This window comes from Pygocentrus nattereri, chromosome 16 (genome assembly GCF_015220715.1).
Source record: "Pygocentrus nattereri isolate fPygNat1 chromosome 16, fPygNat1.pri, whole genome shotgun sequence".
In the NCBI taxonomy this organism is placed as follows: domain Eukaryota; kingdom Metazoa; phylum Chordata; class Actinopteri; order Characiformes; family Serrasalmidae; genus Pygocentrus; species Pygocentrus nattereri.
Genome location: NC_051226.1, coordinates 26640079 through 26655412, shown reverse-complemented (window position 1 = coordinate 26655412; position 15334 = coordinate 26640079). Strand labels below are relative to the sequence as shown.

Sequence of the window (15334 nt, the reverse complement as noted above, 5' to 3'; positions counted from 1 at the left end):
CACAAATAGCTAATCAGCCAATCACATGATATTTAGGCACGTAGAGCTGTTCAAGACAACTTGCTGAAGTGCAAACCGAGCATCAGAAAGGGGAAGAAAGGTAATTTAAGTGACTTTGAACATGGCATGGTTGTTGGTGCCAGATGGGCTGGTCTAAGTATTTCAGAAAAAAGGGGGTCCAACCTTTTACTAGCAAGGTGTACCTAATAAAGCAGCTGGTGAGTGTATATGTGGGATTGTTGATCCTATACGCTCATACAGTGGCTCAGAAGCAGAACATGCTGTATGAGAGTGTGATTATTTTCTCATCTGAGCCAAGCATGACATGAGCTGCAATCAAATACTGTTGCCAACTATTGCAACCTGAGGAAGGGCTACATGTGGCAACACGGTGGTACAATCTGCTGAAATGTACTTGGACAATACAGCACAGGCGTTGCTGATTGGCTACACTTGTATTTGGACATTATGTACTGGAAAGTTAAGAATTCACTGTACAGTTCAAGAATTTATATAGTAATATAGAAATAGTACCCCCCACCACCACCACCACCACATATAGTGTGCACTTTAGTAGCACTTTATCCACTTAATTACAAGCCTTTAGCTTATATTTTATAGTGCCTTCTACACTGTAAAACTGCACTTGCTTTCTAGAAAATAAAGGCTGTCAGGCAAACGCAAAAGTGGCAGCAGAAGTTATTTGAAATGAGATTCTTGCTTGAGAGCAAGAATATTTACGGGGTTGCATCCTGACTGGACTGCTATAACCCAAACTGACCATTGTTTATTCAAAATAAGCAAAAATGTCAAAAGGAAAATATAGGTACTTCAGGTAGACCTTGAAATATTATGTGAATACTTGAAATATTCAAAACTGAAATGCCCCCAGAAGCTCTGTCTTTTAAACCTACCTACTTGCTTGAACTAGACACCTGGCATCCTTTCTTTGCTGCAAGTTCATTGGCCCCATTTTTTGAACTCCTGAGCTGATGTTAGGTGTTCATACCGGCTGAACTGCATCATGTGTTTGGTTATACATCTGGTGTGGAGCTGTGTAGAACTGAGGTGTAGCTGCTATCCTATAGACTGTTTTTGGGTTAGGAGAGTCAGAGCACATTACGTCGCAGTGCAGGCTGACGACTGTAGTGCAGTGCATTTTGAAACAAGATAACAGTTATATAGGATATAATCCTATATATTTATATAGGATTGTGTCACATCAGGCCCATGGGCCTTGCGTTTGACACAGGGACTATAGACAGACTAAACTAGCCAGCTAGCTTGGCTACTTAGGGTGAGTTTGCTCAATCAGGGCGGGAGTTGTTCTCATTTTCATTTTGTGACAAGTTAAATGCTGCTAGACTAAATACTGCGAAAACAAATAAATAACTTCACCTACAGTACTGTGCAAAAGTCAGAAACCACGCTCAATTTATTTAATTTCCAGGTGAAACGGCCGTTAAACAACTTTCAACAACAAAAGAGCTATCTGGCTCATATAACTCTAGTTAGCGTTCTCTAACATTATCTGGTTTCTCTTAGCACTAAAACTGAGATTTCAAATTTCAGATTTCAAAACTAAATTCGCTTTGTAAGATGTTCAGAGCAGACCTCCGTGTCTCAGAACTGAATATAACTACAGGGGTGATAGTGGGAAAAATTCCTGAGCCTGAACTTTTTTCTCTGCTCGGGAGGTGAGCAGGGTGGGGGTGCTATGTATGCGACACACTTAACACATAACATGTTGGCCCCTGGGCGCAGATATACGTCTATGTATAACCCTGATCTTCATTACTGTCAAAGAATTTGTGCTTTTGAATTAGTCCCTTCAATGATAGATTGTGTTGAATTTTGTTGAAATACATGAACAACATTCAGACATGAGAAAAACAAACCCAATATAAGCCTATATTTCAGAAGCTTGTGCAGAACTCTTGGGACTAGCAGGCCTGTTCAGGAATCCATACCTGTTTTTAACTAGTCACATACCTTATTGCTTCTATAGCATAGGAGACTACAGATACTACAGCCATACCAAGAACGGTCAGCAGGTGGCAATAACAATCCTCCTAAGTAAACTAGGAATTGATTAGTAGCCTAACCATTGACTAAATGACATGAACAAGGACACGTTCATTTCTTTTAAAAATATAATAGCAAACAATGCAGCATTTATTTTAAATATTTTGAAAAAGTTACAGTGCAACAAACTCATAAATAATACTACAGCCCTAAAATTACTATTCAGTTCCATTTTCCCCTTAATATAGGCTTAATATAGTTGTGTTCCATGGCTGAGTTTATACGTTTCGCGTTGACACTTGAAAAAAATTCGTACGTGTATTTCCCGGGATTTCCTACTGAATCTATCAATTTGTTTGGTCAAAGCAAGTCCCGCCCCGCCCTGTTGGCTTAATCGCTAGTAGGCGAGGCCTTGGTGTTGGTTACAGTGAAACCTGCGCATGTCAGATCAAGAGAAGTGTCAGATCCTATGGTCAGATGACTAGGCCAGGGGTCGGCAACCCGCGGCTCCGCTTTTGAAAATAATTAATTTAATTAACGTATATTATTTTTGAGACTTAAAAAAATGTTCGGGCGGAATATCACAAACGTCCGGTATTTAGTTTCGGTTCGTTTGACTGACATGTCGGCGTCGTCACCACCCCCCCCACCCCCCCCCGTTCGCTAGAGTGAGATGTCGTCGTCGTTTTAATATATTATGTGGCTCTCACTGAAATAAATTCCCAATTATTTTGCTTTTAGGGCTCTCTGAGTCAAAAAGGTTGCCGACTAGGCGAACCTTTTTTTTTCTCGCAGACACGTCGGTACGCCGGAATTTCAGTCGGCGCCTGAAAACTATCAGGCCTGTAACTATATATAAACTGTGTATATACGAAAAAACAAAACTTCCTGAAACCATGACGACGTTAATCCACCCCTTCACAACGGCTAATGCTAAAGCTAACACTGGAGCTCGCTTATCGGCTAGGAGCAGCTACATGAAGTAAAGCTAGCCTAGCTAGGTTAGCTAACTAGCTAATTAGCTAAGCGATCTTAACATTTTGTCTGTAACGTTATTTAATATATTACATATTTTTTTGCAAATGCAGATGGAGTTTATATGTAAAGCTGACCCAGATAAAGTTTAGCTTAACGTACCTCAGAGTAACTAGTTCTGTCACTGAGCTGGGCGGGAGTTCATCCTCACAGATTAGTCCCGAAATTTCTCAGCTTCAGGCACCCTTTCTCACCCTTTCTCACCCTTTTCTCTCACCCTTTTCTCACTCCATTACTTACTCTAACCATTCTTACAGTGAGCCGCTGTTCTCACTGCAGGTTTATTAAGAGGAATCGTTGCTGGAGGGCGGGACGTTCAGGAACGATTGTGATTGGCTAACAAGCGTGTCAATCATCATTTTGCAAACCGTCCCTCAGCCGACGAGCTGAATCAGGTGTTTTTGATATAGAGGAATCCTGAATGACACAGAGGACCTTTTAGTGACCTACAGCATACAGTGACTCAACTGACAGCCCAATGTGTATTACACCAACTATCAGTTTCATATGTGTGTTTTAACCAAATTATTGTTTCTTTTTTACTCATCCATAAACTGTTATGTACTATTTCCTGTTATTTATTCCTTTCCCATTCCTTCATTCTTCCATTTTCTGATATTAATGTTCCACAATCTCGCCACCCTGTTTAATTTAATCATTTAACTATTTATTTAATTTTTGAAGCTGAAAACACACTGAAACCAATACATTCTAAGCCAGGTGATAGTTACATTGACTGTATTTTACTGACCTCTACTACTCTATTACTCAAAAAGCATAAAAATACTTTATAAAAGTCTGTCTTTACCAAACCTCAGTTAACAGCAAACTATTCATACAGTTAATCAAACATAATACATCCAAATATATCTCACTTCTGAAATACATTAGCGTACATGATATGACGCATGATCTCATATTTGATCTTAGGGTTAGTGCTGTGTTAGCCTGTAGTATGTTGCTGCAACATTACATCTCAAAAAATCAAAGCTGCTCTAGCTACTGTTAGCATAACATTTTTACAGATAAACACAGCAGGCAGTTCAGTCTATGGCCGAACTGCAGCTGTACTGAGATCAGCTGAGAACCAGCCACTGATGATTGTGTAGTGTTGTCAGTGTTTTCATGCTGAATTTCATAAAACCCCTAATAAACTCCCAATGATCTCCCAATGTGACCTCATGAAAAGCATGCTGACAGCGAAGCAAAGGCTAGTAGCTACAGTAGCTGAGCAGTGGTTGGAGGGAGAAAATAAGGTGAAGCCTGGCTTAGAGCATAATGACTCGAGTGGCCATAACAAAGTAACAGCCCTCATGTAAAACAAATTAATATCTTGAAAAATTTGCAAGATAAATATACTATTCCCCTTTGTTTGGGCAGGCCTGCGAGGCCTAAGCGTCTGAGTAGGCTACCAGATGATCAGAGCAGCACTGTTTCTACATTAAATCTCATGAATGGAGTTAGATAAAAAAAATCCACCAAGGTTCGGACCTCAGTGTCCTCATAGCGAGTTGCGGCCATGGTGGAACGTCAGGTATGATGTCAACATATATCACCATAACGTTAGCAAGACTGCTGGCAGTAAAGCTGGCTTAACAGTTCTTATTCCTCAGATGCAGCTGGAAGTGTTGCGTTTTTTTTATATTTATCTTCTATATAATTTAATATTCTGCCCTGAGATGGACTGGCGACCTGTCCAGGGTGTATCCTGCCTTCCGCCCAAAGACTGCTGGGATAGGCTCCAGCACCCCCACCCCTCCGCGACCCTGATGGAGAAGCGGCTTAGAAAATGGATGGATGGATGGATGGATAATTTAATATTAAGACAATCCTCAAACATTGTAATATGTCTTTTATTAACGTCCAACCCTTCTCACTGGTCATCATACCTCATATCCTTCGGTAATCTCTTACTAAGTTGATTGAGTCTGACAAATCATGAAAAAAGAGACTCAAATTCATCATATCCATCGTCACAAAGACGTTAATTACAATAGCTGACTCCGAAACACAGTCACAAACAGCACTAGTTACAAGGGACCATTCCTTTTTAGTAGTTTATTTTGTTAGTTTATCTCCTTTTAGAAAAAAAAAGGTTACTAGGCCTTTAAAATCAACCTGAAATGGAAACCACAATGCTTTTTCATTTCTCTGCCCACTGGCGCACGCTGATGTAATCAAAAATCAGACATCTCAAAAAACAAGGATTTCAAAACAGGCTGTTTTCTCAGCTTAGTCTTCATGTATGGACTTTGTTCGCATTAAGCTACATTTCTAAATGAAATGAATGAAGATCTAGGTTAGGTTTCAGCAGGATTTACAGCATTTACCCAAAAGACTTGGGTGACTATTGACCTTTACTGTTTGTTAGCAACGTTAGCCTCGTATGTCCAGTGCTAAATGAAATAATGAAATGTGCAACACATATAAACACATTTATATTCCCTTCCAGGTGAGCTGCCCCACATGAAAGCTCTTCACAGCCGGCAGCGCGTAGACAAGCCTCCACACCCAGTTAATGGCAGCAACCAGAGCTCAGTCAGAACAGCTCCATCAGCTCAGCGCCCTTCTGCATCAGAGCGGGCAGGAACGCCGCTCACATCCGTTCGCCGAAGCCATTCGGTGAGCAGGACGCCATTCAGAGACACAAAGTCACAGTAAATGACATTGCCAGACGATTTCCGCCCAACGCCTTCACCCGAATTAACGCCGCAGACTGTGCTGCCCCCTAGTGGCCGCGTAGAGGACCTGCTACCAGGACCATGGACAGCACCGCGCCACCTGCTGTCCAAGCACTTCACACTTGAAAAAGATGGTTCTTCAAGGGTTCTTTAGTAAATGCATTAATTCTATTTAGAACCCGGAGTTCTATATAGAACCATTTGCATGTTTTTTTGCTTCGTGAAATGGTCCTCCAAGTTGACGGAGAACATGTTGTATATGTTTTTGTAAAAGGTTATATATTGCACCAGAAAGGGGTCTGCTGTTGTTACAAGCTTGTTACATGGTAACAATCAGAACCCTTTTTGGTTCTATATACATACTTTTAAAAAGGTTCTATATAGAACCACACACAAGCACATTCTTAGTCAATTTGAAGAACCCTTTCAGGATGCAAAGAACCCTGTAATCATGCTAAGGGTTCTCTGATGGTTATGGTTCTATATATAACAATTTTCTTTACTAAAGAGCCATCTTTTTAAGAGTGCAGAAGAATCTTTTTGGTGCTGTAGAACCATGTACAACACATTCTTCATTAATCTGGAGAACCATTCCAGCATGCAATGAACTGTCTAAGCATGCAAATAGGTCTATATGCCAGTTTGTATATTTTGCATATAGAACCACTGCCTTGACTAAAGAACCTTTTTAAGCATGTCCAGTATATTTAGACCACATCTATTGTTTGTTAACTGACATCAGAAGTTTGTAATCACTTACAGATCCCACCCATGGCTGAAGCCAATATCTACAGGACGGTTCTTCTTCTGGAAAAATACTGGATTCATTCAAGCTATTTCAGCTTTATGGTTACTGCACATGTTTCTGTATGCTGTATGATGATGTATTCTGTGTGCATCATTTTAAATCTGACCAACAAAAGTATCATCCAGGTCAACCATATCCTCATAAAAGAGGACAGCGCATATCCTAAATATATGTATTTTTATGTCTCAAAAACAGCCTTAATTCATTGTTAAGGCCAGTATATGCAAATGAGCTCTGTTATGATGGGCTACCCCATATCAGCCCTATTCAAAAAGAGGTCCAGGCTGCAACACTCCTTATAACATCAGTGTGAGTGGGCAGGTATAAACAGGTGGATATGTGTAAATATGCAGGTTTTTGTGATGCCACAAAAACAATGAATACAAACAAATTCAAGCTTAGTTTTCATATATGCACTGTATGGAGTGGGGAGTGAACGCTATATTTTGATGAAACTTTAACAATGATAACATGCTAACAGTTCAAGAAAGAAAAGACAATTCCGATTTGAATGATATGGACCCTTTAATAAAAGCAATGGTTTTGTACAGAACACAACTGTACAAAAAGAACCATTTGAATACATGAACACACCACCTGTGCAACAAGTCCAGTCGTAAAATTTCCTCGCTACTAAATATTCCACAGTCAAATGTCAGTGGTATTACAACAAAGTGGAAGCGATTGGGAATGACAGCAACTCAGCCGTGAAGTGGTAGGCCAAGTAAAATGACAGAGCGGGGTCTGAGGTGCATAGTGCACAGAGATCACCAACTTTCTGCAGAGTCAATCACTACAGACCTCCAAACCTCATGTGGCCCCTCGGATTAGCTGAAGAACAGTGTGTAGGGAGCTTCATGGAATGGGTTTTCATGGCTGAGCAGCTGCATCCAAGCCTTACATCACCAAGTACAATGCAAAGTGTGGAATACAGTGGTGTAAAGCGTCGCCACTGGACTAGAGCAGTGGAGACGTGTTCTCTGGAGTGACGAATCAATTCTCTGTCTGGCAATCTGATGGATGACTCTGTGTTTGGCAGTTGCCAGGAGAACGGTACTTGTCTAACTGCATTGGGCGAAGGGTAAAGTTTGGTGGAGGGGGGATTATGGTGTGGGGTTGTTTTTCAGGAGTTGGGCTCGGCCCCTTAGTTCCAGTGAAAGGAACTCTTAATGCTTCAAGAGATGCTTCAAGAGATTTTGGACAATTTCATGCTCTCAACGTTGTGGGAACAGCCATCCTGTTCCAACATGACTGCGCACCAGTGCACAAAGCAAGGTCCATAAAGACATGGATGAGTGAGTTTGGTGTGGAAGAACTTGACTGGCCTGCACAGAGTCCTGACCTCAACCTGACAGATCACCTTTGGGATGAATTAGAGCAAAGACTGTGAGCCAGGCCTTCTCGTCCAACATCAGAGTCTGACCTCACAAATAGCTGGAAAGGGTGGGCCGACATTATATTAAACCCTGTAGATTAAGAATGGGATGTGTGTGGAGGCAGACGAGTGAATACTTTTGGCAATATAGTGTACTTTCTGTGGTGTAATTAAAAAAAAAATACAATTTCTGGTGAGGAATAAATTAGGACACCCACATTTATTCCCACTTAAAATGACTAAAATCACACACAGTTGTATCACATCAGGTGCACATGATAACACATGGTAACTCTGCATTTTCTGTTGAAGACTATAGCAGCTTATGAGTCTAGTAAGGCTTTTAAAAAGATCTCAAAAGAATATCAAAACAGCCATTCCACTGTCCGGAAAATAGGCTACAAGTTGAGGACATTCAAAATAACTGCCAACATGCCCAGGTCTGGCTGTCCAAGCAAGTTCTCCCTGAGAGCAGACTGCAAGATGCTAAAAGAAGTCTCAAAAAATCCTAAAATGTCATCACGGGACCTACAGCAGGCTCTTGCTACTGTTGATGTGAAAGTGCATCCCTCTACAATCCGAAAGAGACTGTACAAGTTTAACTTTTGTGGGAGGTGTGCAAGGAGAAGGAGGTGTGCTCTCTAAGAGAAATATGAAGGCCAGACTGAAGTTTGCCAGAGAGAACATAGACAAAGACCAGGACTTCTGGAATTCTGTTCTTTGGACATCCATCCATCCATCCATTTTCTAAGCCGCTTCTCCCTCAGGGTCGCGGGGGGGAGGGGGGCGGGGTGCTGGAGCCTATCCCAGCGGTCATTGGGCGGAAGGCAGAACACACCCTGGACAGGTCGCCAGTCCATCGCAGGGCAGACAGACAGATGCAGACAGTCACTCCCACACTCACACCCAGGGGCAATTTAACATGTCCAATCGGCCTGACTGCATGTTCTTTGGACAGATGAGTCTAAAACTTTATGTGGACACCTAAAAAATTATGTGGACACCATAACAGAAGGCATGTTTGGCGTAAACCAAATACAGAATTCCAGGAAAAGAACCTCATACCAACTGTGAAACATGGAGGAGGAAGTGTCATGGTTTGGGGATGCTTTGCTGCAGCAGGACCTGGCTAGATCACCATCATAGAATCCATCATGAATTCTAACATGTATCAGAGGGTGCTTGAGGAACATGTGAGACCATCTGTAAACAAATTAAAGCTGAAGCAGAAGAGGACCCTGCAACATGGCAATGATCCAAAACATATCAGAAAACCCACCAAGGACTGGTGATAACTAAGAAACTGAGAGTCCTGGAATGGCAGAGTCAAAGCCCATATCTTAATCCCATTGAGATGCTGTGGGGTGACTTGAAACAGGCTGTACAAGAAACCCCTCAAACATCTCACAGCCAAAAGAACTCTGTGTTGAGGAGTGGGGCACACTTCCCTCAGACCGATGTCAGAGACTGGTAGATGGCTACAAGAAGCGTCTCACTGAAGATATTTCAGCCAAAGGTGATAACATAGCTATTAGGGGGTAGGGTGTTTTTCCTCAGTTACAATAGCATTTTTGTTAATATTTTTATTTAACGAGTGAATTTTTGTTGTTTACCTACAATTAAATCACTTTCTTTTCCAGAGATAAATAAAAACAAGATTAGACATCGATTATACATTGATAAAAACAAGATTTAGACATCGTGAACATTTCTTAATAAAGAACTGAATATTTAATGGGGTGTCCATATATATATATATATATATATATATATATATATATATATATATATATATATATATATGTGTGTATATATGTATGTATGTATGTATGTATATGCAATACATGGAAACCAGTCATACTTTCATCAGTACTAAATCCACTAAATTCATCACTACTAAATCCATTCATCCTGCAGCTGTTCAGCTCCACCCATTCACACTGAAGTTATAAGGAATGTTTGAACCCTGACTGCCTTTAGAATGAGGCACAGGACAGAGCAGCCAATCAGAACACAGCTCATCTACATATATCAGTCTTAAAGGCGCAGTAACAGCCTGTTCAGCTCTAAAGGATAAAAAGCTGGAAAATGGTCATATTGTAGGATTTAAGTTATACAGATTTATTTGGGATATATAACAAAGAGGGCGGTTACTAATTAAACCTTTATTTAAACCATTTTCTTGCTGACAGCGTGTCTCCAGACGTGGCAGCGAGCAAAGGCTCTGAATCTCTCTCTCTCTCACACACACACACACACACACACACACACACACACACACACACACACACACACACACACAGCCTTAACCAAGAATGAAGAAATGAACGGGGGGGGTCTTGACGTCAGCAGTGAGAGTCATTTTCCTCGGTCCAATCACGACGAATCGACCGGGCGCCGCTGTCTGCCAACCGCCAACGTTATTAGAGGAATGACAACCCAAAGCTGAAGATCTCTCCCCCACCAGCCCCCCACCAGCCCCCGGCTAAGAAAAACCAAGTAAGACGAATCGATACCGCGGAAGAAGAAAGAATCAGAGCGGAGCAGCGCGAGCTGGTCTCGGACACTGACCGCGCCACGCGCTCCACCTCGAACCCGTCTTCCCTTCACCTGAGAGGAGAGGAGAGACGGAGAGGGAGATGGAGACCCGCTCGGACTCTCCGGTTGGTGTCAATCTTTGTCTGCAACGTGCCTTCAGTTCGGCCGTCTGATCCTCTCCGGAGGGTCATTAACACGCGCTGTAAGTCTCCGGTGGTCGTCATTCCGAAGTGTAAGAAGGGCTTTAGTGTAGACCGTCTCTGAGCGGGCAGCCCGGGTTTTCTCCTCAGCGAGGCTGTAGATAAAAATGGAATAGGGTCTAAAAATAGCAAATTTACCCCCCATTCACCGGCGCTCTGTCCTTAATGGACGAGCCTTTCGGATCACCACAGTAAACCGTTACTTCACTTATTTCACCTGATCAGTGACGATTAGACAAGACTTCGCATAAGGTAGCTGCTTTCTTTCTACTCTTATCTCTTTCATGACTCCCCTTCCCCCCTCCCCGCCCCTCTGTCTCTTTCTCTCTATCGGCCCCCATGTCTCTCTCCATCTCTCTCTCTCTCTACCCCTGTCTATCTGTCTTTCTTTCACTCTCTCTCTCTCCGTCTCTCTCTCTCTCTGCCCCTGTCTATCTGTCTTTCTTTCACTCACTCTGTCTCTCTCTCTCTCTCTGCCCCAACACCCCCCCCCCTCTCTCTCTCCTGGCAGTGATTCATCCTCCTCCTCGTCCCGATGCCGCCGCCGCAGCCATGAGTAACCCCAACGCCTCCTCCTCCTCCACCCCCGTCCCGGACGCACCCGAGGGCAGGAACGCCTCCTCGCCGCCACCCTCCGTCGCTGGCGCCGCGGACGTGCCCGTGTCCGTGAACCCGTGGGACGTGGCGCTGTGCGTGGCGGGCACGCTGGTGTCGTGCGAGAACGCGCTGGTGATCGCGCTGGTGGCGCACGCGCCGGCGCCGCGCGCCCCCGCCTTCGTGCTGATTGCGAGCCTGGCGCTCGCCGACCTGCTCGCGGGCCTGGGGCTCGTGCTGAACTTCGCCGTGGTGTACGCGGTGGCCGAGCCGGGCGTGGCCTCGCTGCTGTCGGCGGGTCTGCTCATCGCCGCCTTCTCGGCGTCCGTGCTCAACGTTCTCGCCATCACCGTGGACCGCTACCTGTCGCTGTACGGCGCGCTGACGTACCACACGGAGCGCGCCGCCACCTTCACGTACGCCGTGCTGGCGCTGGCGTGGCTCACGAGCGCGCTGCTCGGCGCGCTACCCGCGCTCGGCTGGAACTGCCTGGAGGACGAGGCCACGTGCAGCGTGTGCCGCCCGGTGAACAAGAGCAACGCGGCGGCGCTCGCCGTCTCCTTCCTGCTCGTCTTCGCGCTCATCCTACAGCTCTACCTGCAGATCTGCAAGATCGCCTTCCGCCACGCGCAGCAAATCGCCGTGCAGCGCCACTTCATGAGCGCCTCGCACGCCTCGTCCACCACCAAGGGCGTGAGCACGCTCTCGGCCATCCTGGGCACGTTCGCCCTCTGCTGGGTGCCCTTCGCCATGTACTCACTGGTGGCCGACACGCGCTACCCGGCCGTCTACACGTACGCCACCGCCCTGCCCGCTATCTGCAGCTCCATCATCAACCCCATCATCTACGCCTTCCGCAACCCGGAGATTCAGAGGTCGCTGAGGCTCGCCTGCTGCGGCTGCCTGCCTTACAGCTTCACCTCAAGGCCCAGAACGCCCAGCGACGTGTAGAGAGGCGCACAGTCAGCAGCTGTAAACAAAACAACCACCACGTGCAGAGGGATCCGCATATTGTAACCTATACACGAGTGTTGGGGGTCACGTGTTTTGTCCAGGTGTGGTGATCTCCTATCGCGTTAACGCTGTGCCAGTACGTGTTGATGTCTTTTGTAGCGTCTTTTGACTGTATTTCGCTTCGACTGAGTTATTAAGGCCTGCCCCCCCCCCTCCCCCAACCCCCAAAACGAAGATGACCATATATATGCTTGAAGTAGTTTGGGGGGGAGGGGGGGCACATAAATGTAGCGTGGACCCTTCCTTTAGGTCAGTTGCCTTGTAGCACTGTGAGATGCCAAAAAAGGCTTCCCAGGCTGTCACCCAAGCTGATGGATGAGAGAGGTTATGAATGTTAAACGCGGATGTTTTCTTCCCAACTCAGGTTGAGACTCGACCAGATGTTTTAGCACCGCAGACATCGACACAGCGTCATTCAGTGTATGAATGATGGAGTACAATAAGGATAAAAGAGGAGATTACGTGTTAATGTACAAAAGTACCTTGTTTCTCACAGCTGTGTCTCCAAAGTTTTCCACTACAGTGCACTCAATTCATGTAGCATGCTGAGGCATGGTGCTGCCTGTGGCCACTGGTGGGGAAACGGCTGCAATACACGTGTTCCTGGCAAACCTTCTCCAGCAAATGATCAATATGGCATAACTCACCACGTAGACAGTGTTATTCCCATCATGACTGCTTATGATGCTTAGTTGGACACATTAAAAGTAGAGTAGGTTGCTTCCCTCATCTCCTGACTATACTCTTCAGCACTTTTGTCTTTGTGTTCACCAACTTATATCGGACAGTGACCATTTCCTGTTACGTAGCAACCATTAGTATCATCTTTTCAGCTCAAGAAACTACTGAATGAAATAGATTATGCGACGTCAGCCAGACAGAGATAAATGGGAGTGGCATTCTCTACGCCCCTGTCCCAGAGTCCACACTTTCTGGTTTCGTGTACTTGTTCATGTGCACCAAAGCAGGATTAAATAAGTGTTTGTCCCACAAAATTGGTGACATGTCAGCTGCATCCAAAACCACGTAACTAGTGATAGACTGTGACTATCAGAGCTAGACCTTCAATTTGGGTCATAAATGTCAACGGTAGATTAAAACAATAGAAAAAAAACCCACTTCTATAATAATAATGCTGATTTCTGTCTAAAGCTCCCATTCCATATCTTTTATTTGAAGCTTTAAGCTTTGAAGTAATAGACATTCAATATTCTCGCAGTCCAAAAAAAGCAAAAATCTTTTGCGATTTTCAGGCTTCTGTATGTCTTGAGCTCAGCAATTGTCCATTAAATTATATGAAAATTTAATGATGATGGGTCCAATAGAAATGCTCCAAAACCAGCTTTCAATAAAGTCTCTTTACACTAACTTATATTGAAATTAAAGATTGTTTTTGCCATTTTGATTTCTTTGGACTGCGACAATATTTTATCTTACAGTAGTTTTACAGTGACTCTTTCAGCGAAGAGCCCTGGCACAAAGCTACCACTGTTGTCTATTTATGGACTGAAGGCTGGTCAGTGACACTTCTTAGACTTTTAAAAGTCCCAGTATGACAAGTTTTATCACAAAATCGGTCCCGTTATGAGTCAAATGTGATTGCTTGATTCCTCTGTCACTTCCTAGGTATGCTAGTAGTTAATGTTTAAAGCCCTCATTTCAGCTCCTGAAGGCCAACCAATGGGGAGCTTGTTAAATACCATGGAGAAAAAAAGTCTTATTGGATAATATGTCTTGTTACGATTTTAACTCTTATCTAGGCTAAGGGTTAGGGTTAGTTTAAATACTTGAGGAAGGATGATTCTATTAAATAAGAATGTATTTTTAGCTCTCAGAAATCTGTAGACTGTATACTAAACTAATGAGTGCACCGCTTACTATTTAGTATGATAATGTGCAGCTTTATTAGCATTGTAAGGCTCGCTATCCCACAAAGATACAATACAAATCCGCTCTTCACAAGGGCTTGCACACTTTTGCTAAGTTCAGGAGTATGCCGTGTTCGTGTACACTTCAGCAAAACTACAAACCGCAAGTGTTGACTTTGGGAGAGGACCATATTCATTTTGCCTTACGTGTTCTCAATGGCAATAATGTACCGTACTGTGTATATTAATCACATCAATGCATAATGGAGTAATAATATTCTTTTCTAAGACTATTAGAGGCAAATAATATTGCTGTGTGTTTGTCATCACATTCGTGATTAAGTAGCCTGCTAGCCTATGAGGTCTGCGAGTGTCTCAGAACATGTGCAGATCCGTCATAGTATCTCAATAACCGTGCATTGGAAATGTATCTCATGGTCTGTTGTTGAGTTCGTTTGGGCAGTCTCTATCCGACTCTATTCTGCAAATGTCGTTGGTAGATCAGCCAAAGAGCTAATTTCAACAACGTCTGCCATTGGAAGTGGATTGTAGGACTCACACTATTCCAAATATTCTCGCCGTTGTAAGATGTCAACATGTTTGAATGTATGGTGCCAAGATTTTTGTCTCTCTTTTCTTTTTTCAGTTGAGCAACTGTGATGGTCTCAGCCTTGGTTGCATTTGTAAGACACATTTCTTACACTGTTTATGTTTAAGGTCAAATGATTGAAGTTATAGTATGTGTCCCAACTGTTAACACAGAACTATATTTTTGTACAGTTTTCTGAATGCTTGACACCATGCAGTATGAGTAGCTACCTGGGTGTTCATCTGATGTTGGCCTGTTTTATGATGCACATTTGAGTGATCTGCAGTTAACAAGATGCTTTTTTGAGATGTAACTATTTAATGATTGTTTCTATAAACATCACATTGCTCACCAGATCCTCTCTGCTTTGTTTTTTTCCATTCAAAATGTTGTGAACAGTTTTATCAGTGGCAACTCAATCCGGGGCTACATAATAAGCGTCATAAGCAGCTGTGCTGCAGCAGCCATGGAGCCCCCTAACAACTTCTGGTTACTGTATCATTATGTCTTGTGGGTAATGCACTTGCCTCTTTGCCCCTTAATGACAATTCAGTGCAAGAATGTCCCTAAAATTATGCTGATTGAATTTTTAAAAATTCATCATTAA

At 43.6% G+C, this 15334-nt stretch overlaps 1 protein-coding gene across 3 annotated transcripts; it reads left to right on the top strand.

Annotated features, from left to right (window-relative positions):
- Nucleotides 1–10299: 10299 nt before the first annotated feature.
- Nucleotides 10300–15081, top strand: LOC108429430 (G-protein coupled receptor 12). Of its 3 annotated transcripts, none has more exons than XM_017701151.2 (2): nucleotides 10300–10587; nucleotides 11174–15081. In XM_017701151.2, the coding sequence occupies exon 2, from the start codon at nucleotides 11215–11217 to the stop codon at nucleotides 12205–12207; it is 993 nt and encodes a 330-aa protein (XP_017556640.1). In that variant the 5' UTR covers nucleotides 10300–10587; nucleotides 11174–11214; the 3' UTR covers nucleotides 12208–15081. The 3 variants fall into 3 exon arrangements, with proteins under 3 accessions (XP_017556640.1, XP_017556638.1, XP_017556637.1); XM_017701149.2 differs by having other exon boundaries at nucleotides 10300–10914; XM_017701148.2 differs by having other exon boundaries at nucleotides 10302–10664.
- Nucleotides 15082–15334: the final 253 nt, after the last annotated feature.